The 24,903-nt window shown below is 42.2% G+C and overlaps 1 protein-coding gene across 1 annotated transcript; it reads right to left on the bottom strand.

Annotated features, from left to right (window-relative positions):
* Window positions 1–6,092: 6,092 nt before the first annotated feature.
* clic4 (chloride intracellular channel 4) lies at window positions 6,093–24,256 on the bottom strand. The gene is made up of 6 exons (XM_026308013.1): window positions 23,878–24,256; window positions 12,962–13,071; window positions 10,624–10,749; window positions 10,142–10,248; window positions 8,995–9,176; window positions 6,093–7,913 (listed from the first exon to the last, which is right to left on the bottom strand). The coding sequence occupies exons 1-6, from the start codon at window positions 23,944–23,946 to the stop codon at window positions 7,749–7,751; spliced, it is 759 nt and encodes a 252-aa protein (XP_026163798.1). The 5' UTR covers window positions 23,947–24,256; the 3' UTR covers window positions 6,093–7,748.
* Between the last annotated feature and the right edge of the window lie 647 nt (window positions 24,257–24,903).

Raw genomic sequence — 24,903 nt, 5'->3', positions numbered from 1 at the left:
GAGAGTAAACCAGCCTTTTGGCTTTGTGATGTTGACTTGTGCGTTCCTGATGAGCTGACAGGCTGGAGTAGTAACACTGACTGTCTTATTAATGCTTAAAACATTCTGACAGAGCCTTTTGTTACTTACTTAAACCATGCTGCCTGCAACGACCTAATGGAAGTCTAAAAGCCATTAGGCTAGAGGACTTAGCCAACACAAACTATGCACAAAGGCTACGAAGGAGCAGCTAAGGGCAATCAATACATCTCCCCTCATTCTCCTCCTCCTGCTGCTTTCCTCCTTCAGTGTTAAAGCTAAACGTCATAGCATCGTCTCCAGCTGCTGGTAAGTAAAGTAAACCAAGGATGGGAGGGCCAGCACCTGCAGCACGGGCAGATCAGATAGGTCTATTAATGTGGACTTCAGGTTAACTGCCATTTGCTCTAGGCCTCTCCACTCTTTCTACTGTGCTGTAATATCTAGCATCTGCTTCAAACAACTGTTAGTCTGTTTTAAGACTGCTGCAGATGGAACAAATGCTAAAATCAAAACACAGAGGAGTTTTACTGTCGGTAAGGGGCACGTGAGTGTAGTCTGTTGTCATTTTACCATGGCGACATGGCAGGGAGGAGGCAGCTGGGGCGTTTCTCTTTTACTGGCCTGGCCTGTGCAGTGGCTGGCATGAAAAGAAAGTCAGCAGACTGGAGATGGATGGCAGAACCAGAACTTCAAAGACCTCCTCTCTCTCCCCTTAGATGTGCTATATGTCTCTGAAAGGGAGCCTGCTAGTTCACTTCAGCACAAAGGCGAGCACGCACGCATACACTCGCACACCTGCGAGTATCAGGACACCCAACAGACATTTCCTGATTTCTTTTAAAAGGGGAACAGGAGTATGGTTTGCTTATGAAAATATGCACTTAAAGACACACAGTATTCTACAGTGCACAGACACAACACTTCACATACCAGACAGATATGTGCCAGACTTTGACACACTAACGTAACATAAACTGTAAGGTAAATCTTCTTCTGTGTGGAGCTAAATTGGGGGTGTGGCTGCTGACAGAGCAAAGTCTTTTATGTCTAATAGATTTTTTCCATCAAAGACAAAATAAAACAGGCCTCTATTGTAGTCTTACAAAGAGACTAAACAACCTGGATAAAGGTTCCCCGAGGCATGAAACACCTGACGTCACAAGGTGTCTTTCAGACCCACAGCTGACAAAAAAACTCCTAGTGGCCCTTTTAATCTTTCTAGTGCTCACTCACAAGATCATCATCTGTCTTTATCCCCTACTAACACACTTGCCCTCTCCTCAAACACACCACCTCTCGTGCTTCCTGTGAAAAAGTGCTGACCAGGAGATAAGAACAAAACCCATGGAGATTAGTCACTACAGGCAGTCAGAGCTCCCCCTCTTCTGGATTACTGTGGTTGAGTGCCCTCTAGTGGTGACTATAGTGAATGCCATCTCTCCTACTTCAATCTATATCCTTGCGCCCTCACCATGCCTCTTTACCAGCCAACAGCCACAGTTAACCACAGCTCTGCCACAGGGTGTGACTGCAGTACGCAGATAGGGTGAGTGTCGAGCAGGGGAAGGGGGTGAGGCAGCTTTTTGTGGATCGCCCAAGGGGGTCCACCACAGTACCCTATCTCCCCACCACAGTAGCCACTGAACCCCAGAGAGAAAGCCACCCCACCACATTTTAATGAGGATTAAAATAAACAATGTGAGCACACAAAACCCACCCCGACTGGTTGACTACAGGCACTGTGGCCAGCAGATAAGCCGGTCTGTTACTCAGCAGTCTGGGAGCTGATGGGGGTGACTGATGGCCACAATGAACACCACTATGAAATCTACCTCCACTGTAATGCAGTATGTGCCACAGTGGCAGCATACATCGAAAGGAACACAGGATCTCACAACAAATACACAGTAGCTCTGTGTATTTAGCTCTGTTTTTGAAGTTTTCACCAACTCCAGTTAAAGGGTCAGTCAGTTAAAAATAACCCTACCTGCAGTGGTACCTAAACATGCACATTTCATTTTTTGCTTCAACCCCAATACAATGGAGGCAAATGTAATTATTATGAATAATCCAAGAAACATACACAGCGATTTTCATTGGAACTACTACTATCTCAGAAATGATCGCTATAAAAACAGGTCACCATTTATGGAATGTAAAATTTTGAGGTACTTTACTGTTTCCATTTCGTGGTTCTTTATATCTCTTCACTACGTTTCAAAGACAAGCATTGTTCTTTTAACTCCACAACATTTATTTGACAGCTATAGGTACTTTATTTATTTCTATCTCGATTGCAAACGCCTCTAGAAAGAAATGTTAGCTGAGTCTGAGTCTTGTAATTTGTGCACAGTGAACCTTTGAAATACACCTGTAACTTATTTATCCTCGTCCTGACACCAACTATAATCACTAAACTATTGATAGTTATTGCATCTGAAACCCATTTGAACGCAGCAAATATTTAAGAAAATTCTCCAGTTTCATGCTTTCCTCCAGTGTGCCACTCTGCATCACTGTTAGCATGCTGATGTGTTTTTCAGAGCTATGCAGGCCTATTTATGAGTAACTATATGACACCAGACAAAAACCCACTGTTGCAGCCAAAACACACACACAAGATGATGGGCCAGTGACAGCTTGTACGACTTGTGCGAAGAAGTTTGGCAAGAAAAACACACCTTGCTGGAGGATCAGCACACCCTCAGCAGCCCCACTAACCAGTCGCAGACGACGAGTATTTTGAAGGAGGCGAGCTGATGCCAACATATTTCCTGAATAAAGGCCAACATTGCTGGAGATGTAAGGCGCAGATAAAGTGCATGGAAAGCATTACGGGGGCTGCAAGGTCTGCAGAACTGTAGTGGGCCTGACAGGAGTCCCTTAACTTCACCACTGTTCCACAACAACAATAACAACAACAACAACAACAACAACAACAGCACGCAGGGTTGGCTGCTGGTTTAATTTCTGCTGCTCGTCTCTGATTGGCTAATTCAGGCCTTTGTGGACTGCTGTTGGTAGCCTGCTGGCCACGCTACGTCCTGCACGTTATGTTTACAACTTTGCCCACGCGTTTCCGTGTCCTCTCCTGCTTTTGGCCACTCTACACGAGTAAATTCTGCCAAGCGGATTTGGGTCTGACTGCACTTTCATCGCAGGGAAAACATAGGTGGAAATAATAACATTAGTTGTGGTTCTTTTCCATTAAGGTGTGCCAGTTCTTCCAGCCAGCGAGCCAGCATATACAATAGCAAAGCTCTTAAACAGGGGCCAGGTCTATTAATGTTATTAGTTCATTTACATGTCGTACAAGTGTACTGTTTTGCAGTGTGTTTAGACAGCTAAAAACGTTATATTTTGCTTCAAGGTGTGACAAAAAGTACATTTGACTTCTGGCTGCTTGACTTGAAATGTTTCCCAGTTTTTATTTTAATTGGCTGGATGGAGCTGGAAAACAGGAAATGCATACTAATGACCACATAATTATTATGTTGTCGCCACATGTCTAGTGTCCCAACATGTCATAAGACATCAAATCTGAGGTGTCAGAAACAAACAAACAAACACATTTATGATAGACAGAAAATTCTAATTTCTTTCCTCCCGTTTTGTGTTGTTTTTGTGAATTATTGAATGAAATGATCTTTAGTGGGTGATATAGGTCAAAAGTATATACCCCTTTGTTTAAAGGGGTCACTTTAGTCTGTACATCAAGAATTCTATTGTATTAAAATTAAAATATTTATCATTCAAAGATTAAAGATTTGTGTGTTTTCACACGTATATAATACGTGTGTAGCCAACTGTCTAACTCGACTAAAACCACTATTCAAGCCAGGCCTCTTTAGCTACTAAAGGCAGACATTGCCTGTTCAAGCCAAGAAAATCTGCATTAATTTCAAATTACTGGCAACTACAAAGCAAAACAGATTTCACAATAAATCTCTGTAAAGTCCTAACATTGTAGCCATGAATCTCCAAATAGCCTTGTGTTGTCAAAGAACAGCATAAAGCAAATACAAGGCAACCTATAGCTGTAGGGTGCACAGGTGCGCAAAGTTCATATGCAAATAAGGTCTTTCACACATTGTAAGTCCAAAACCCAGTTGGGATATCACTGTGTACCTATGAGCGAGCTATGTTACCAGTGTCAATATTTAACCAGCTGTATAAATGGCTGCAAAACCTGCAAAGTGAACTTGCCCTGCAGCGAAAGAGTCTGTGGCAGAACAGAAAAGGTTTGTCTGAACAACAGATTTATGAAAAATACAACCTGATTGATTTATATGTTAAAGTAAAACCTTAATGGCACAAAATTATATAATGGTAAGTTAAGGAGAGAACAAGGAGGAAAGGAGAAGAAATTCTAACACAGCACTAAGAGGCTACTAGCTATAAGCTGTCTGTTCATAGTTTATGTGACCTGTTAGCTCCCTCTCATGGTGTGTTATATACCCTTACTTTATCAACACACACATATAATCAACATGTTGAAGAAACAATACTCAGCCCCTCCTTCCCTCACCTTCATTACTCAATTACACTAACACACTCATCTTGCTTGTAATAAGTGTGCGGTCTGAATAATAGCCAGCTTTGTTGTGTCTTCTCTTACCTCACTCAGGCACACAAAAAAACACACATGCGTCTGTTTGCGTCTAGATAGATTTCCTCCCTGTCAATTACAAGTGGAAACCATGTTTCAGTGTGCACCAGTAAGGGAGCAGAGAGTGTCTGGGGGGCTGAAATGTGACACTTTAATGATCTGGATGGCAACCAAAAACTACTTCACCCCCACACCTTTTTTTTTTTTTTTTTTTCTCCTTCTCTTGTGAAACTTTGGCAGCAATCAGCCCTGCAGATTAGACTTGTTTGTGCTTCAGAACAGTAGGGAATTGGCTGAAAAACATCAAGTTGACTGTGAGATGGTGTCTTCGGGGGGAGGGTGGAGCCTGCAGTGGGTAGACACCCAAATGAAACATTCCTTGGAGAGAGACAGAGAGGGAGACAGAGAGAGAGACAGAGAGACAGAGAGAGAGAGAGAGAGAGAGTGTGAGAGCTGTAAACAAACATGCTTTGGCCCAGGGGTATGTCTGTGTCAGTGACCACCAAATAGATTCACAACAGAGGAAGAAACCCAATATGAGCAGAGAAGGAAGTCAGAGGAAGCCCCTTTACACCATATGTTTGTGCTGCAGTGGCCCAAATGTGTATTTTTACCTCTGGAAATGACATGTATTTGTTTTTAAGGCCTAAATAAACAGAATTAAACTGTGACATTTAATATCAATTTATGTCAGTTCAGTGAATGGTCATAAAAACTGCTACATACCTGATTTCTGGCCATAAAGACATCTGATATGTGAGGACAGGTTCAATAGGACAGTGTCATGGAAGACATGTTTACACATTGGAAAGATGTAAACAATCTAAACAGGTTTAGGGTGCTGGTATCGCACATGCTGTGATACCAGCACAGCTAAAAGCAGCAGAAGGTCATGCAATGTGGCGTCAGTATCAGTCCAAAGACACGTGCCTTAAAACTGAAGCTTTTTGACAAAACAATTCTCAGCAGAAGGGCCAACGTACTCCCGTGGCCTTTCCTCAGCTGATGGGAGTTATTTGTCATCTCCATGACAACTGTGGGGCACCACAAGATGTGGTTAAAAGCTTTGGAAACAACAAGTCTGCTGTTCCCAAGGTTAAGAAAAAAAACAAAAACATTCAAGCTCAGCTGTAATGAAGCCTTCAGATAAAAGGCTGGATAACATGTCCGTTTTTACAAGGAGCCATGTTGTTTATGCAGTAACGCAGGTTATGAGCCACTGGAAGTGAGCAATTACATTTGTGATGACTTGAACCAAAATAACTTGTTTGACCAAATAACACTGTTATATTTAAGCATTAACATCTTCGATGCTGAATCAAATTATGTGAACATGGTCTGCTCGGAAGGAGACGGTGGTATGGGCTATGAGCGATACCCTTAAAAATGTGTACGCTAATAGAAGACCAATGGCAACCCAGTCACCAAAATATACCGCTGAAGGTTTAAGCAACAACACAAGTCAGAGTGCCAAGAAGTTTATTTTAATTCAGTCAATATTGTTAAAAAAAAGCCATGGCATAGCTTGGATGTTTTCTTTGTACAACTTCATATTTGTGTTGTAATGAAATGACCTCAGGAAAACCTTCCTGTAAATCATCTGCAAAGAGAAAACAGGCAAGGCAAAGAGGAGATGGTTTAATCTAGAATTAAAATCCAAGCAGGCAAAATAATAAAAGAAAAGGCCTGTTTTCCTCAAAACTCTAATGAAACGTATAAAATTCACATATTGAATTCTGAGCAATCAAAACAAATATTTACAATTCCTTTTTTATCAAATTTACTTCAAAAACATGGCAAACTGGAGAAAAACAGGTTGTGCTTTGTCTGCACTAAAGCACTTTTGGAGCTACTGTATCATAACATACATTCACTACCTTAGAGATCAATCTATATAAGAGAAAGTGAAATTCCACCAGATTTATGGTCATTGCTACGCTTGTCAATTTGTTTTGTGATAGTGTCACCTCTCCAGGCATGAACACACAGTGTTTATTCTGTATGCTGTGAAGAAAAACAAGTGTGTGGTTTCTTCATTTCAATTTTAAACTTCACTAGTATATATATATATATATATATAACTGGAGTCATTTTATCCACAGTGAGACCTGAATAATGTGCCCCTTTTGGTCTGTGATGCGTAAACCAAACTGCTGCTACGATCAGCACAACTGAAGTGGGGACTTTCCTTCATGTTTCATAAGGGAGAAAAGAGTCACCTGGTGTCTTTAATGGACACTGGCTACACTACTGAACATTTGTAAGCTACATATGTTTGAATATTTCTTAGACCTCAGGTTACATTTGTCCTGAGTTGTCACTTCTGCAGCCGTTACAGGAAATTTTACTGAGCTGAGCTACAAAATCTGTGACTATTTGAGGCAATGAGGAAAATCAGAGCATGGATACCAGGTAGCTTTACCTGCAGTTACAATTGTGTTGATTTAATTTAAAACAGCTCAACATTAAATAAAGCATTTCTTACTTGATATGTCAACCAACATTCTGGTTTGGATTAGCTTCAGCTTCTACATAAACCTGTCAAATACTTGAACCTAAAACACTGACTATTCAACACTGTTAACAATGCCTTTCAATAAGCCCAAAGACAGGAAAAAAAAAAAAAAAACAGCTTCTCAGTGTTTCATATTTATAGCAAACCTAGAAAGAGCGACTTCGGTATTAAACAGACAACAGAAAATGAACAGGCCGTGACCCTTCCCTGCGTGCAGAGAGGTCAGCTTGAAGGTCACTTATCAGGGAGCATGTCTGTTAAGACTCCCAACACTGATAAGCACTGATAATCACATGCCTGGCTGCTTCTCAATCGCCTCACAACATTCATCAGCAAATGAAAACAACAGCAATAGATGAAACAATTATGACATTTTGCTGTAAAGTGAAAAAAAAAATAAAGTTAAAAAAATAAAACAGAAAAATGATCAAGAGGGATTCCATGCATTGGGGTTTTGCTGTAGATGAGAGAAGGAAAAGAAGTCCAGAGTTCCTTTTTTTTTTTTTCTTGTGAATGAGCCCATCAGCCCCAGTGCTGAGGGGAGGAGGTGTAGGGGAGTGTAGGGTGGGGTTATGAGGTGAGGAGGGGACAGGGCTGAGAGGCTTATTTGACCAGCCTCTTGGCTACGTCTCCGTAGGCGATCTCGATCTCCTTGTCACTGGGGCAGGTGTTGGTGAACTCTTCGCGTGTGTAGGCGTTGTTAAGGTACTTCCAGATGGCTGTCATCTCTTTGGGGATGTCAAAACCTCTGTACTTCTTAGCCACCACCTGCAGGGAAGGTTAGGCATCCCAAGTCACAAATCATATGCTACTAATCATACAAACTGCACCATGAACCTTTTCCCCCACTGCCAAGAACACCAGTGAAGACTCTGTGCACCCATTATTTCATCAACAAATAATGAATCTGAATAAGTATTTCAATCATTAGATCAATCATTAGTTTAGACACAATAAGCAATGTGGTTACATCACCTTGGGCTTCAGTAAATAACCACAAAAAAAAAAAAAAAAAAAAAGCTTGTCACAGCTGTAAAAATTAGTAAACCATTAAATTACTTTAAAAAGTACAAGTATTAAGGGAATATTTTTATAGCCTAATGATGACAGCCTTTGTGAAGACCTTACCAAATAAAAATTTAAGAAAAAGCTTGAAAAGTCTAAGTCCAGAGTCCAGAGGTGCCATCTGCAGTTTCCGTCAGCTGTAACAATAAACTTAACCTCGTTGGGTTTTGAACTGTTAGACAGAACTTTCAAAAACATGGTTTTTAGGAAATTGTGATGCCATTTGAGTTTTCTAACATTACATAGAATACTTTGACATTATATATAATTATATAATATATATTAAATGAGATTAATCAGTAGTGCAAATTATTAGCCGCAGCCTGATAATTGTATTAAAATGCTTGCCAAAAACAGACAGCATTATTCATGGAAATAGTGCCTTATTTCATTTTATTGTGAGAAATACTGTCGCCAACATTATCAACAGCAGATGGTGAGAATAGCAGTATTTTCAAAACAATAGGTTATTCATCTCAAAGGCACACAGATGTGTTCATTTACTCTGGCTGAGAAGCCCACTGTTCAGGCTGAAACTGGGCACAGCCGCAGTAAGCTGGGAATTAGGCGAGGCCAGCTATCTCAGAATACATATAGTTAACGTTTGTCTCACTCAACAAGAGAGTCCTGTCAAGTAGAGTCTGTACAGCCCCAGAGTCCTGAGAAGAAAACTAATTACATCAATTAAGTGAGAAAACACTAGAGAGGCTGTACCATGACTGTGTCATCTTACATGTCACGACTTATTACAAACATTTTAGTGACATTCAAAATACCCACTCACCTTAACTATATGCAGCTTGGGCAGCAGGTTGCAGTCGGCCAGAGTCATTTCATCACCATCCAAGAATTTGCGATTGGAGACCTTGACGTCCTCGATGCTGTTATGGTCGATCTCATCAGGCAGTGGCGAGCGAAGATACTCATCCAGCTTCTGCAGTGTCTTCAGCAGCCCACGCTCCAGAGCTGAAAAGTCATATACAACGAACAACAAAACGTTTTTGTTTGGCTATTAATGTGTTCTGCAAAGTTAGAACTTTTTTTTTTTTTAATGTTGTCCCAAGGCTTTCCTGAGACCAGTTTCAGCTATATGCCAACCGACCACATGGGGGCAGCATTTCATCACGGCACAAAACCTTGAGTGCATGTACTTGTATATGATAAATGCAGGAGACATATTTTGAACACACGTACAATCTAGCCCAGTCTATTACAAAGCAATGTCTCTAACAACTGTCCACTGCTGTAACAATGACAAACTTATTACCGACCACACATTTCAGTGGAACACATGGAACACAATGGTTGGATTATTTATTAAACTACAACCACAGCACGCTCAACTCAGTATTTCAACAGTAGCTGTGACCTTTTCCTCTGGAGAGCACTTATCGTTGAGCCATGAGATTCAGCCTCAAACTCTGTTGACATAGTCTTGGCTTTCACATCCACATCACATGGATGGTTCAGGTTCAATATTTTCCCAGGGTGGAGACCAGCCGACTAAAAGACAATATAGAATCTTTGGTATTCTGTAAATACTATAAACATTCTTCCAAGGAAACAATTCCACAAATGCTCTCCCCCAAGATGTAAAAGTAGTACAATAGACTACATATTTTTCATATAACACCCATAATCTTATCAATTGAGATTATGTAGTGCTTGGGGACTGTGGTGCATCAAACCAAGGAGAAAAAGGAGGAGCTCAATATCAGAATAGCTGCTCTGTGGTTTTCCAGGTGAGACAGGGAGCAGGAGGATAGGAGGAGGCAGCAGAACAAAAGCCCTGTGTTCCTGAGTGAGGCCGTAACACTCGGGGCAGGGCTACCATTGTTGCCTAGCAACGAGAACTCTGCCTGCACAATAGGAAGGTTTCTGGATCTCTGCATAGCGTACCTGTGTGTCAAACATAGATACAGGTAACTTACCCTCATTTGCATTGGGTTTTGAGTTCTTGATGTATGCTGAAAACTTGGCAAAGATGTCCATACCAGCTGTGTTTGACTCAGGGTGCCTTGCACCAAGCTTAATGTACCTGCATACATAAAATAAAAGACATATGTATGTAGAAGAATGACCTCCAAAAAAAAACAAACAAACAAAAAAAAAAAAAAACCATCACTCAAAACAGTCCCCAACAATACACCTTTTGCTCCTGTTTGAATATTGTTTCCTAAAAGCTGGTGTTAATGTAATTATAATAAAAGTAATTAACACTAGTAAAAAGTAATGACAGTACAGATTTGTGATCTGTTTTTAATTCACAATAAGGACAATATAGATTATTGGCAGGTGTATTCTGAGTTTACATTACGCTAACTGCAGAAAAGATACCACTCTCCTCGTGCCTGCAGTGTGTTTGCAGTATAGGTGGAGTAAGCTGTTGTCACAGGGATGAGAAGGAACTTACTTGGGTGGGCAGAGGACATCCTCAAGGAACTCCTCGATCTTGTTGACGTCAGTTTTGACCTCACCGTTGAAGGTGATGAAGGGTGGGTGTGTGCCGGGGGCCAGGTTCTGAAGGTCTGCTGGCTTCCTGGAAGACAGAGTGGGCCAACCTTAGTTGACTACAACAAGCAAGCAAACAATTATTTGTTTATAATGTGTGCTTGCTAAGCTAATACGTTGCAGTTGTTAGGCTGTAAAAGTAGTTCAAGTAACAGAGTGCTGTGCACTTTAAACCATGTATTTCCAAAACCATCCAGCCCTGCTCCTTATCCAACTTCAGCTGTTCTGTCTTTGACTGTGTGTTTGTCTGTCTCCTCCTCCCTGCAGCCTTCAAACCAGCACATTTTGTACCAGATGTCTCTGGCAGGCAGATGACAGTGACACACATAAACAAAAAAATGAGCATGTGTTGAATGAGTAGTGTGAACACGGCTTGTGAAATCCACAGAGCCCAGATGCTTAAATCCCTTCAGCATGAAGACAACACACAGCAGTGTCTCAACAACTGTTAGAGATATATAGACGGATGTAAGACAGCAGAAAGTGTGAATCCTCTCCTGATCTAATATAATCCACCAATACATCTATCCACAGAGACTCTTAAGACGTCCTGTGTGAATATGTACATAATGATGGCTAGCTAGCACAAGCCATCTAAGGAAAGGAAAAAAAACAAAAAAAACCCCAAAAAAATAGGAAATGACTTCAACTCTCTGGCATGTGAGAGGGAAGTGGCACCTTCACCCATATCACTGAGGAGTGTGTAAGAAACTGCCATGACAATCACCGGCTTTCATCACAGAAAAATATTAACAGGGTAGCCTTGACCCGGGGGACATCAAGCAAGACAAGATAAAGCATCTGAAGTTGTGAGAGACATGTGACATTCATGCCTTTCTATAAACTGACAACACACACACTCTTCTTCCACTGAAATACTACAGTGAAACGCCTCTTTTTCTTTTGCCCCACAGTCATTTTATATTTCATGCTCATGTTTATAGTCAATATAGAGCACAGAAAAAGCAAAGTCTGCACTTGCTGTCCCCTCTAAAAAGAAATAAACATAAAGCACTAAGTATTCCCTTGAGATACAGGGTTGTTTAAGGAACAAGGGGAAAACAGACATTGCTAAGCAGGCGGACATCCTCCATTGCTTTTTACAGGATATCAGCACGCACCGCTTTATGCTACATGCCCTCTGGCTCCGAAAATATATGCAAATATACCGAAACCTAGAGACTAATTTTGAATGTGCAGGTACATGTGAAAACAATGGACACACAATGGAAAAAGTAAAGGTCATAGTGTTTATCTAGTACATCTCTGTTGTGTTTTTGTGAGTTAGCCTTGATCTCTATCTCCCAAAGAAGGAGACGCCCTGTGATGAACCAGATGCCACATGGCTGAACCACACTTCGGAAATAAAACGTCAGAAATCTTGAATTGTCTGAGTCAAACACACATGGTGAAAAAGGCCCATAGAAACCAGACCATCCATCTGATCACTGAAAATGGCTGAAAATAACTTGGCTCTTGCCAATCCGGGCTTAGTGAGTGGAAAAATGTTGAAGTAGCATTTAGATGAATCATTCTGGGGAAAACATATCAGGGTTGGTCAAATGCTTCTGGTAGTGAAATCCACATGTGAAAGAATGTTTACTTGCAGCTGGGAGGAAATACAAATTTGCAGAGGATAACCAGTTTTCTAATGCTAGTGGTAAGAAAACAAAAAAAAATAAATAACATGTTGCCCACCAAAGTCTGGACAGGAAACGAGCAGAGTGATAAACCCTAAATAGTATCTCCAGAGTCTGTTTATTTTTCTCTGGCTGGGGAAAGGGTCATGGGAAAGCCAAATAAGCACTGAAGAAACAGCAAACTTGTCAGAGGTGGGGCTGGATCAAAGCATTACAGTGCTGCTGAGGTCTTCGTGGAAACACCCAGAACCAGAAGATATCGGTTAACACGGCAAGGAGGTTTAGGGTTCAAACCCGGGGGCCATCCTGTGTGGAGTTTGCATGTTCTCCCCATGTCTGTGTGAGTTTTCTCTAGATGTGCCAGCTTCCTCCACGGTCCAAACACATACAGTTTGGAGTTAGGTTAGTTGGTGAGTAAACTGCCTGTTTGTGTCTGTCTCTATGTGTCAGTGCTGTGATAGAGTGGTGATCTGTCCAGGGTGTACCCCATCTCTCACCTAGTGTCAGCTGGGACTGGCTCCAGCCCTCTGTGACCCTGGATATGTCAGGATGTGTTAGAAAAGGGAGAAGAAGAAACTGGAGAATGAGCGCAGGACTCACCTTTTGAGGTCCACAGTGGTGACATTGAAGACGACTCCTTTAAGCCACAGAATCATGAAGAGCCTCTGAGAGAAGGGGCAGTTCCCAATGCTCTCGCCATCACTTCCCGCCTTAAACAATAAACAGACAAAGTTAGAGGGAGTTGTTCCATAAATTATATCATCAAGACATTATTATTACTGCTATCCAAAATGCGTACAGGCTGGCATGTCTGCATTAAGTCAAGGTGGAGCTTTAATAACAGCAAGCATAAAACAAGAGAGGAGCTAATCTGAAAAACATCTGTTATAGGTTTCTACCACTGACAGCACTTGGCTGATACCAGAGGCCAAAACGGAAAACGGTCCTGATGATCCTGACAAAGATCACATCTCAGTAGCACAACCTTTATGGCTTGGGGCATTTTACAGTAACTCTCTCACACACTTTACAGGCTGCCCTTGAGAAGACTTAAGACAGAGAGGAAACAGCAGAGTGCCGACCTCCTTGTCTTTAATGCTTCAGCACATTTCCCCTGCCATTAATCTGCAGAACTACTGTCTAAAGGGTAAGAGGAAACCTCTGGACCTATTAAGACTCAGATGGCCTCTTGTTTCCTCTCGAGCAGCGGTTTCTCTCTCACACAGACACACAAAGCAGTAATTAGAAAGGCTATGGGAGGGTGCAGCAAACCGTCAGAGACATCCCCCGTCTTCCCACCAGTCATCTTGTGCTTGGTAATATGCCTTCTTTCTTTCTCTAACTTTCCAAATTATCCATTACTTTGCTCACCTCAGGACCATGTAGGGAGTGAGCAGAGTACAGAAAAGTACAAATATGGTTTGGTTTGTGTATCAAAGTAAAATAAGCATTTCATTTCATCAACTGAACTCAGCACTGTATCTAAATGAAATCTGCTATGTCCTCTCCAAAAGAGCCTATTCAATTTTCAGTTAAACCACATCATGGGAAAACTGAGAATCATCACTACAAAACTGAAATCAGATATTGTTCTCATTTGTTCCTTTTCATTTACAGTGCAATGACAGAAACATTTCATCTTCTAAAATACTTAAACCACCAGGCCCTTCTAACAAGCTTTTATTATAGACTTGGTGTAGAGCTCTGTGGATACCAAGCCTGTTGAGGTATGCAATTCTCCAGACAGGGCAGGCCAAAAAAGAATGTGTGTATTCATCTATTCACAAGGGAAAACATGGAGGTCATTCAAAGCATAATACTGTAACAGAGTCTTTGTGAAATGGCTGAATATTGTTTCTTTTTGGCTGGGTCTTGTGCCATTAATCGCATCTCATTCACTGGAGTTCTTGCCTCTGCATCTGTCCTTTTTTATGCTCTCTATGCACATGTATAGGAGATATGCAAAGTAAGTCTATGGGTAATGAAAAGCATCTACACAAATCTACCATTTATGCACAAATTATTTCCAGTATGTTGCCGATAGATACGCAAAGGATGACAAATAATTTTTAACTCATTAACTATCTTCAAAGAATATCTGTCTGATAATCAGGATGCAGGCACTGTCTTCAATGGAGGACTTTGTTTTAGAGTGTTGAGTCAGTCCAACAGCTCCTTGCTGGTGTGGACAGGCTGGCTGCTGTTGTCCTCTGCGTGACGCCTAGTGGGACGGCTCTGTTTGATCTGCCTGCTGGCGCCCATTGTACTGCGGCCGTCCTCTCCCTCTCCCTTTTCTCCCTCTGAATTCAATATGTGAAAAGCATGGATTAGATCACTGCCTTTGTTCAGCAAATGAGTCTCCTTTACACCTTACACCATTCAATTTCAAAATAAGGCTTCAGCCCTGAAATGTCAGTGGTACCATGGTTAATGGTCATCACTAAGCGAGACTAGCATTAGCTGATCCATTGGGGACCACAAAGACATAAATGGGATGACTACTCCATTTTCCCACAGTGTTACACCTACAGTGAACTATTAATTTCTGGATCTCAGGGGACCCAATGCAGCACAGCAGTCATCTGTGTCTGGCCAATGGCAATGGAGGGGATTACCAATTCACAGGTAAACAGGGTCCTCTTTCTCTGGGGACAAAGACACAAACCACATGACAAAATGCCATTTGTAAGTGAAGTTGCTGTGCTTCCACAGTGACCTTCTTCCAGGCAGAGTTCATCTAAGTTCTTTGCCTCAGGCGGTTAAGAAGGAAGAGGCCACATCAAATGAGGCTTTTCACACTTCGCTTTCTCTCTCAGTCTGTTCTCAGGGCCACGGCAATGTTCCTATCCTCTGGAGTCTGCAGCAGAGAAGAGCGCACCTCTCTGCTAAAGCAAGTGAGAGGGAGAGTGAAAGAACAGAACGTGAGATGTTACTGGAAATTGGAACGAGATTATGGATCATAAGTAATTCTTTCCCAATATGAAGGAGAATAATCCGGAATAGGGGAAGGGAAAAGATAGCAAGCTTCAGGAGCTGTGTGCCATTTGGCACGCTGCTTCTTTCTTCCTCCTCCTCCCCCTTTATCCCTCTCCCCTTATCCTGGGCCCCTGTGTGGAGTCAGAGGGGGGCTGGGCATTTGGGGAAGAGGGAGAAACTATTCCAGAAATGTCCTGTTACTCCCGCCAAGAGGGGGCTTTGTTTAGTGTGAGTGATGATGCTGGTGGGGCTGCATTTCCGCTGCCTGTTACATTGAAACTGCTGTGCTGGTTAGAAGAGCTGCCCCATATTTCACCATGTTGACTCAAGTGAAGTGATTATCCACAATAACTGTGCTGAATAACGTTTGAAAGTAGCACCTGAATCACATCTTAGCTTAATGATGACTTTAAAATAACTTATTTGATGGCGACGGTCCAAAACTAGGAGGTAGAAGAGGTTTACGACACCCACTCCAAACATTATCCTCATCCACCCAACTAACGTCCCTGACTGCCACTAACATAGTGGAACATTTAGAAAAGGGCTTCTGGAGAACCTTATATAGAGCAACAACACAAAGCACTTTTTGTTTGTAGTTTTAAGCACGTCACCAGTTAGCTGGGGAGGAGGGGACACACCCCAATAAAATACACAAGTGAGGCAAGAAAACATTTCAAAGTGGGCCTTATAAGGTAAGGAAAACCTGTTGGAATAAATCAGTGATTCAGTTCCAGACACTTCCCAGTTCCCAGCGTTCTCAGTGCCTGCCGTTTTGTCAAAAAACGATTCACATGTAGCAAGCAGTCACACAATTTTCCACAGAGATATTTACTGAGATTTCCCCTTGATGTTAAATTTGTAATAGCAATATCTGCTGACTGCTGCTTACGGACTCGGAAGCTTTATTTAGGCTCAGTAGATGGGCCCTGAGTCAATAGATACTTGTTTATTTAATGCCAAACAAACACAGCTGCCCAGTGGAGGGTGTGAGTCATGTTTAAATTGGATGTTATCTAAGAGTAGGTGTCCAGGATAGTGTGACAGCAATACAATGAGAATGAGTCAGGCCTCTACATCTTTAAAACACACACTATCATCTCAAACATAGTGAGGTCATTCCTCTAATCACTTCTGTGACTTTTCTCATCCGACCACTGTTGTAACACATCTCAGCTGCAGTGAGGATGATCTAGCTTGAACTAGAGCCCGACCAATATGGGTTTTTTTGGGGCCAATGCTGATACCGACACCGATATTATGAAGTAAGAAAAAAAAAAAAAATCTGATATTGTTATATCAGCCGATATTATTTGTGTGTATATTATAGTACAGTACCAGTCAAACGTTTGGATACACTTGCACAGGCAATGGCATTTCAATTCGTGTGTCCAAACATTTGACTGGTACTGTATATGGAATACAGTATAGATAAACAGAATATATATATATACATATAAAAACGCATTTTTAAAAACAATTGCATATCTGTGGCATATTTGCAGATACCGATATATCTGCGATAGGCTCATATCAGCCGATAAAATCGGCAAAATGATATAATCGGTCAGGCTCTAGCTTGAACATGAGACAGAGTATTTGCACAAAAAAGGTATCCCTTTCAGAAATCCAGTCCTGTAACATTTCACAAGCACACATATAAAATTACATATAAATTTTATTCTGTCTTATTCCATGGCATTTGTACTTATACAAAGCCATTACATTTTAAGAGCTCACCATCTTCTAGATTGGCAGTATGAGATCACAGTTACAGTAACTAGCACTCAGGGACAATGGACCCTGTTGAGACTGGGCACGGCCCTCTCAGTCTCAGCTCACAGCCTAATTTTAGTAACATGGTGGCCTGTGCCTTCCCCTCCACAACACACCTCATACTCCAGACTGGGTGGGCTGGTCAGAAAACTCAAGCCTCACTTTGACCGAATAAGGATCTGACGATGCAAGAAGAACTGCAGCTTTCCCCTCCTGCTCTGACACACAGCAGGAATGTCCGTTTGGAGTGGGCAGCCATGGCAACGTCTATCCCTGGTTGCTGGACAAGTATGCAGGCTGGGCTGGGTTTAGGACTGTGACTACGCTGAGCAGCTGAACTCGAAGCTGGCTGTAGACTGGGTTACTTGGTCCGTGATGGACTTTGATGAACTGAGCCAGACTGAAGGAATACAGTAAGTCAGGTTCATGACCCATATATGACCATACACTGTCATATATACATCTGTAAGGGAGAGCTGTGATCAGTATCAGCCATAGAACAGCAGCTCTGCGCCGTTAAAAAAAAAAAAAAAAACAACAATCTCAAGTTTAAATATAAGTTTCAAGTTTAACGCCATCTGTTTTCCATCAATACAAAACTGGTAATTATTTCATAGAACAATCTTCTCAAATATTTGTTGTCTAAACATAAGCACCTTTCAGGAAGTGAGCCCTAACACAACATATACTGGTGAAACTGGTAAAACTGATCTGAATCAGAAACTGTATCATCCAAGAATATGTTAGGAGCATGAATTCAACCTGGTGGCTGCTGCTGTGGTGGCAGCAGTTATCATTAAATCTGTATGGGCAGATTTTGGACATCACCAAGAAAAAAAAACCAAAAAACTGAGGCCCCTGAGTATGCGGATGGTCAGAGATGAGTGTAGAGGGGATTAAAACCCATACGAACACCGTCGCATCCTTGGTGTGTCTGACTCAGGCTGACATCATTCACTGGAAATCTTAATACTTCCAGTAACACACAGGCCTACTGTATTGGAGCACACAAGCACTAGGAGCCATCAGTTTCTGTGGAAAGTTGGAAGCTTCAGTTTGAAAGAGTCTTATGTAAGCTAGCCTAAGTCATGTTAATAATATTATGACCACTGAAGTTAGCCTTGGTGCAGAAGAGATGAGACAAAAAGCCATTTCAGATTTCTAGGAAGCTTCTTTGGTGATGAGTAATGCAGATCCAAAATGTTGGCAAAACAAACAGACAGCCATGCAAATCAACAGTCATGTGGACATGTGCTGTTTCACATGTCCAACACAAACAGAAGTCGACACCACCTACAAACTCCACCCATGTGAACATTCATCGTCCCCAGACTGATGACTCCAGCAGACATTCACACTTACATACTTCTTGTCACACTTGAATTGGAAGTTAGCATGGTAGGTCAACATTTGTCTGCCCAAACTATCAAAAAAAAAAAAAAAAAAAAAACCTAAATGTTGTTTAAGTTTTTAAAATGCAGTTTCTCTGTACAAGGCAGCAAGTATTTGATCTAAATTAACTTCAACCCTGTGGCAGTTTCTTCACGACAAATGTCATGTCAAGACAGCTGTAAACCAGCCTATGGCATAAGCACAATGCTGGCACGCCAGTACCACATACAGTATGCCAGATATGCATGGCAGCAAAAGCCTGCACCACGGCCACACAAAACACTGGCCTCTCATCAGTGATTCAGAGCAGACACAGTGTCTCTCTCTGGCCACTTGCTCATCATTTCCACGCTGGGCTGCAATTGAACTGTGTTTCATCCCAGTCTGAGACATACTGTGCCGCTTTTCACATCATAAAAATCAAATATGCAAAACGCCCATTCACTAACCTTTCCATTTTTGCAGACTGTATATTCTATCTATCAAATCACCATGTAGTGCTGAGGCAAAAAAAAAAAAAACCCAAACAGAAAAAACACCATTTTATCTCCAAGTCCAGATAGTACTACACTTACATACACTACCAGTGGGCTCCGCTATGAAGAACTCCGCTATGAAGTGTGTGAAACCCAAGCAGACTGCATCATGATTGATTGAATTACATGTGTAGTAAGCAGAGTAGATTCTCCCTATTTGGAGATGGGGACACACAGAGACACCGACGCACACACACAGACACACACCTGACACTGCCTGTGATGTAATAGAGATATAGATGTTTCTTTTCCTTGCGTGTCCTTATGTAGGTTGTAACTGCCACAGTAACACCCTGCAGCCTACTAGCCGTAAAGTAAATCATACAAATTCATGAATAACAGTCTCTGGATTGTGATATCTTCAAAATCTCCCATTTACTTACATCTCACATTTTATTTTGTTCTGGTCTGGCCTCACTTCCTCTCATTTAGCTAAAGAGGAGTGCCTCATTAGTGCCTCACTGGTTTCTTTACTGGGCAGCACAAATGAGAAACTCTTCCTCTTGCTAATAGGTTGAACTAAGCCTTTCCTGTTGGTGTACTGGCACAACATGATTTTATACAGGAGACATTTATTCAGGTACTACTGGGATCATGCATACAGCTGTTGCAATCACCTAATCTAAAATCTTATGATATGTACCTAAATTAATTTCTGAATATAAAATATGGACACAAACTGTAAATGAGTGATTGGACAGTCCCTCTTCAAATTTGTGTAATAACACTGCCCCATTAGGCCAGTTTCCTGAGAGTCAGTCACCCAGACAACTATAAAGAAGAAGCAGTGACAGCTGCAGTGCTGCAAAAGCAAATTCATAATGCACAGCCCACAGCAACAGCACAGAAGTCTATTACAGTAACAAGCCATTAATCTTTGTACCCTAACTCATAATGCTGACTGCAGCAATTCCTATATGATTGGGAAAAAATAAACTGCTCTATTGATTTTCCTATAAAAAGAAAAAAAAAACAGAGCTCAATTGCCCAGAACACCACCCAAGGGGAAAGGAAGGCTTTATTTAAGCTGAAATCAACATTTAAACTGAGCGAACCGTATGAATTTCAAGCAGGTTAAAGGCTTGGTGTTACTACTATCACCCACCAAGGGGTTATCTTCAGGTCAACTCTGCACTGTAACTGTGAGTGAATCACAGTAACCGCTGTAAAAGGCCATAGTGTTTCAATGCGACAGTAAACCTGACTGTCACATGTTGAATCTGACATGAGCAGCTCGCTCCTCAGGTCCACTACAAGTTTGAGGTGTGACCATAAGGCCGGGCTGTTCCAAATACCAAATTTTATGTTAAATCACGATAAGATTAAAGTCGACCTCGATGATGAGAGTTGGCCATTTTTTATTCGACATGGACAGGTCTTCCAGCCAATCGCGCAGCAGAAATATGAGACTGAGCAGCGTTTACAACGTGTTTACGGTTACCACCCACTTGTGATGTAACTTTGCTCTAACAACTCATTAACAACTCGTCATTATTTTTGACAGAAAGCATAAACAGCCAATGGTAATGAAAATAGAGACACTTGGTGCACAACGAGCTTAAATATTTTAGATTCAAGATATAAGAAATAAGATGTTTTATTTATTTGGAGTTGACCAAATTTATTGTGCTCTCCTGCAACACTTTATCAAATAAAGATTTTGGTTTATTATATATAACTATTTTCTTTATTTGTAATACAGTTTTATAATGTACTATGTTTGCCATGTTCAAACAGAAGAAAATAAATAATCTTTTAACCAAAATGAACATTATGTCTTTATATGTCACTTAGGAGTAAAAAGGTTTGACTGATATAGTGTTTAGTTTATATCCTGATGTATTAATATCAACTGATATGAAAAATGACTGTGATAAAGATTTTTTTCTATATTGCCCAGCCCTACCATAAGCCATAACATATTTTGTCATAGTCAGGGAAAACAGACATAAATCTGTATATCCAATCACCCTGATTATCCCCCCCAAAAAGTGTTGCTTTGTTAAGACCTCTCCCTGGTGTATTGCAGGCCCCCAACACCACTGTTCCCATGGGACTGTCCCGAGGACATACACAAACACAGATGGGCCACTTCAACATGTTTACTGGCTCTGGCTGCCGCCGCTGGCAAGAGTACGGACGTCTGGAGAAAGCAGCAGGCTTTGCGTGGCTTTGTGTGACCTTAGCCCACATGCAGCCAAGAGACGCATTCACAAATGCTGTGGAGTGTTTCTCTTAACTCATCCATATTCTTTTGGCTGTCACAGTGCACAGTCGGGTCGTACGCTGCTGGAGAGTGACTCAAAGGCAAGTCTGCCCTGGTTTCATTCTGGGAAACTTGGTAATGAACTGAATGAAAACAAAAACCAAATATGTTGATTTAATGATGAGAATAATGCACATTAACAACTATGGATCTCCAGAACAGGTTTCGAGACAAGCACTCAGTCTGATTCAATCAGTACAGAGAAAAGGAAAGTGGTTCAGCAGAGCAAAGATTTCAAAGCACATCTGGCCCTACAAGGATTCAGCTTAATTATATGAAGCTGCACTTTGTCTTTTTGATTTTGTGCCTGAGTAATGTATCTCACAATTATCACAGCACAGAAATTCATTAGATTCATGTTTTCATATTACCCCTTCAATCGTGTGATGTGTGAAAGTGCCAGGTGAAGCATACATGGGTGGATCCTGGGCAGAGGGACTCTTCAGCTCACTGGTATAGATTCTACTACTCGTGTGTGCAAAACGATATCTAATCTGCTACAATGCAATGAGATCAAGGATCAATCCTCCCTTTTATAAAGGCTTAACATTCATTTACAACTCTGAGCAATAAATGCTGACAATGACGAGCTTCACCTTCACACCCTCACAAGAGCACAACGTAAACTGTTCCCATAGCAATATATACAACCGCTGCTATAGACTTTGCTCACAAAAAAAAAAAAAAAAAAAAAAAAATCTCTACAAATTGTAAGTCTGCTACTTTTAAATGGTTAAAAAGCATCCCTACTCGATCTATGCAAACAGACACTGGCAACCCGTGTACTAGAAGTATAATTAGTCAGCTTTGATATGTGGCAGCGCCTTAACAGATCTGACACGGCTGTGTTGTGAGCACACAGTTCATTATCAGCTGCTCCCAGGGGCCCAGCTCGACGCAGCGTGCCTATAGCAACCCTCATGCCTGCCATTGTCTCCCATGACTGTGTTTAACGCAGCACAGTAAGAACAGCAGCATTAATAATAGATGTTGACATGGCAGACTCTGGTGTGTAACACACAGCCATGCTAGAGCAATAGAGGAAAAAAAAAAAAAAAAAGGTTATCACAGCCTCACACAGACACAAGGGGAGAAACCTCTGTACACAGCAGGCTGCACAGTCCAAGGAGGGAGGAGCTCAGAGGGAAGAGCTGGCCACATGTTTAAACCTCCCAGGCCTGGGGATGATGTAACTCTCCTGAAGGCTGTGAGAGGTGGTTAGAGAAATTGTGCTGGCCACTTTGTTCCCATCTGCTGCTCTACCTCATCAGCACCTCACAACAAAGACCTCTTTCTTTAAAGAGTCAACAGGAACAAAGCGAGTAGTAGGGGGTCTTTGTTATTTCCACTTGTTATTTTGACTGTAGAAAACTCCCACACAGTGGCCGTGGACACAAGGTTACAAATGCATGAAGGGTGAATTTGGAAATTAACAAAATGTTCCCCTCAGCTGCGAGCAACCACCATCACCATGGCATTTGTTGTTCTCATCTCTGACACCCCACTGCCTCCCCACCACCCACACCATCCTCTCCCAGTCAATTCAGAAACACAGAGCCTCCTCCCATTCTCATTGCCCTCCCTCCATAGCCCAAGCCTCCCCCTTTCCTTTCCTCTGCTGTTTTCCCGCCCAGCAAAGCAACAGGCTGAAGAAAAGAAAACAGCAGTTCAGACCATCCACCACCACCATCATCATCATCATCATCATCATCATCAGTGCTGAGGCAGAGAAGACTGGGTGCATGATTATAGTTTTAGGGGAGGCAGTACTTCCATAGAGCTAGTATCATAAAAAGGGATGATTTATGGACCATCCTTCAAGCTCCCTAATCTATCACCATCCTAAATAAAGCTTTGCAGAAGGAAATACGTTATACACCAACCACTATCAAAAACACCCATAACGACAGATGCTTGCAACTTACAGCTGCAGGGGCCCTCGGTTTTGTTAAATACTCATAAGGCAAAACTGGAAAAATACCCAGCTCCAAACTGGCAACCTCTGGGAGCTCTGTGCAGGCACACTGAGCCATGACAAGGTGACCCAACTCCAAAACTTACATTCACATGACTCTGTCTCACTACCCACTAAGGACAGCTGGACAAGCGATGTATGCAGTATCCTCTATACGGCCTAGAAATGAAAATGCAACCGCAGCCAGTTAAAGTTAAAGCCATAAAGTGTTGATCGGGCTGTTACGGACCACAACCACTGGGCTTTTGTTAACGAGTTAGCGCCCAGTTTCCAGCATGGCAGGCTCGTCCTTCCCCACAGTGTGGAGAGAGCTGCCCCCGCCCTGCTGCTGACACTGCGGGCTCCTCTCAGCAGCTGAGAGCTGGGGATGTAAAAACCTAACATTTCAAAAAATATATATCTTTAAACGTTTCTATCCAACATTTAGAGACAACCAGGAGTCAAAACACCAACGATAAGCCCGAGTTCATTTAGAGAAAGAGCGGTGAAGGTTTTTTTCCCTTGGTAAGGCAGACTGAGGACCTCTCCTCACAGAAGGATGGTTCTGTTTAACTTCGGGGCTAAATGAAACACTTCCCCGCGGTGCTGGTCTCACCTTCACAAACAGCTCGATGACGGGGTCACTATCCGCCTTCACTCCGTTCTGCGGCACCGACAGCGACATGGTGGCTGCTGCTTTCACCAAGTTCTGCGAACAACGATGAGTTTTTTGTTGTCTTTTTTTTTTTTTTGGCTACCACGCCCGAGTTAGCTCGGTCCACTTCTCCACAACCTTTTATCCACGTAGCCCAATAAGCGCTCTTCTCCCCGAGGAGGACCCTGTGCTGGGACCAGACCGTGTGATCAGGGGCCAGAGGGTCTGACTTTGACCGCGGAGGTGTAGCTGCTCTCTGCCGTCAGCTAAGCTGCTAAAACATCGCCGGACCGGGCGGCTCGTCCCGCTGGCTGCGCGCTGCTGCTGAGGAGGCTGGAGGGAGCGAGGGGAATATTTAAAGCTGTGATGTCATCCGCGGCGCAAACGCAGGAGATGTAGGAGGAGGCTTACAGGAGGAGGGGAGGAGAGGAGAGGAGGAGGGGAGGAGGGGTGGGGATGTATGGGAGCCGCTCTGTGGCTGCACACAAATAATGCGTTCAAGAGCTCCAGGCGACTGAAGCGAATTACACCGGAAAGCTTCTCGTTAGCGTTGGTCTCCACTATTACCATTATTACTTCACATTAGCATGTTGCATTTTGTCCCGTTTTTATATACCGTTTCCCAAAATATGACTGCCCTTTGTCATAAAACAGGGATGGCCAATTCCGGTGCTCAAGGACAACTGTCCTGGTTGTTTTCCCAACTATCCCAGCCCCGCCCACTGCTTATTACCTGGATCAGGTGTGTTCTGTCACTCAGAAGCTGGAAGATACCATCTCAGATAAGGGTGGAGTGAGGGGAGACTAAGTGAATTGGTATCTTCCAGTTTCTGATTCAACACACCTGATCCAGGTAATCGGCAGTGGGTGGAGCAGGGATACAAAAACAAATATTAAAAAATATATATTTGTAACTGTACTGTATTTATTGAATTAGCAAAGACAATTCTCTAATCACTTGCTAATTTGCTTTCTTGAATAAGCAGG

Source organism: Mastacembelus armatus, chromosome 22 (assembly GCF_900324485.2).
Source record: "Mastacembelus armatus chromosome 22, fMasArm1.2, whole genome shotgun sequence".
Lineage (NCBI taxonomy): Eukaryota > Metazoa > Chordata > Actinopteri > Synbranchiformes > Mastacembelidae > Mastacembelus > Mastacembelus armatus.
This window is presented reverse-complemented; position numbering and strand designations above follow the sequence as displayed.

Coding starts and splice junctions, on each gene's coding strand:
- clic4 (XM_026308013.1), bottom strand. CDS start 23,946: ATGTCGCTGTCGGTGCCGCAGAACGGAGTGAAGGCGGATAGTGACCCC. Junction 13,072..23,877: donor TCATCGAGCTGTTTGTGAAG/GTGAGACCAGCA, acceptor TTATTGTTTAAG/GCGGGAAGTGATGGCGAGAG. Junction 10,750..12,961: donor ACCACTGTGGACCTCAAAAG/GTGAGTCCTGCG, acceptor TCTGTCTTCCAG/GAAGCCAGCAGACCTTCAGA.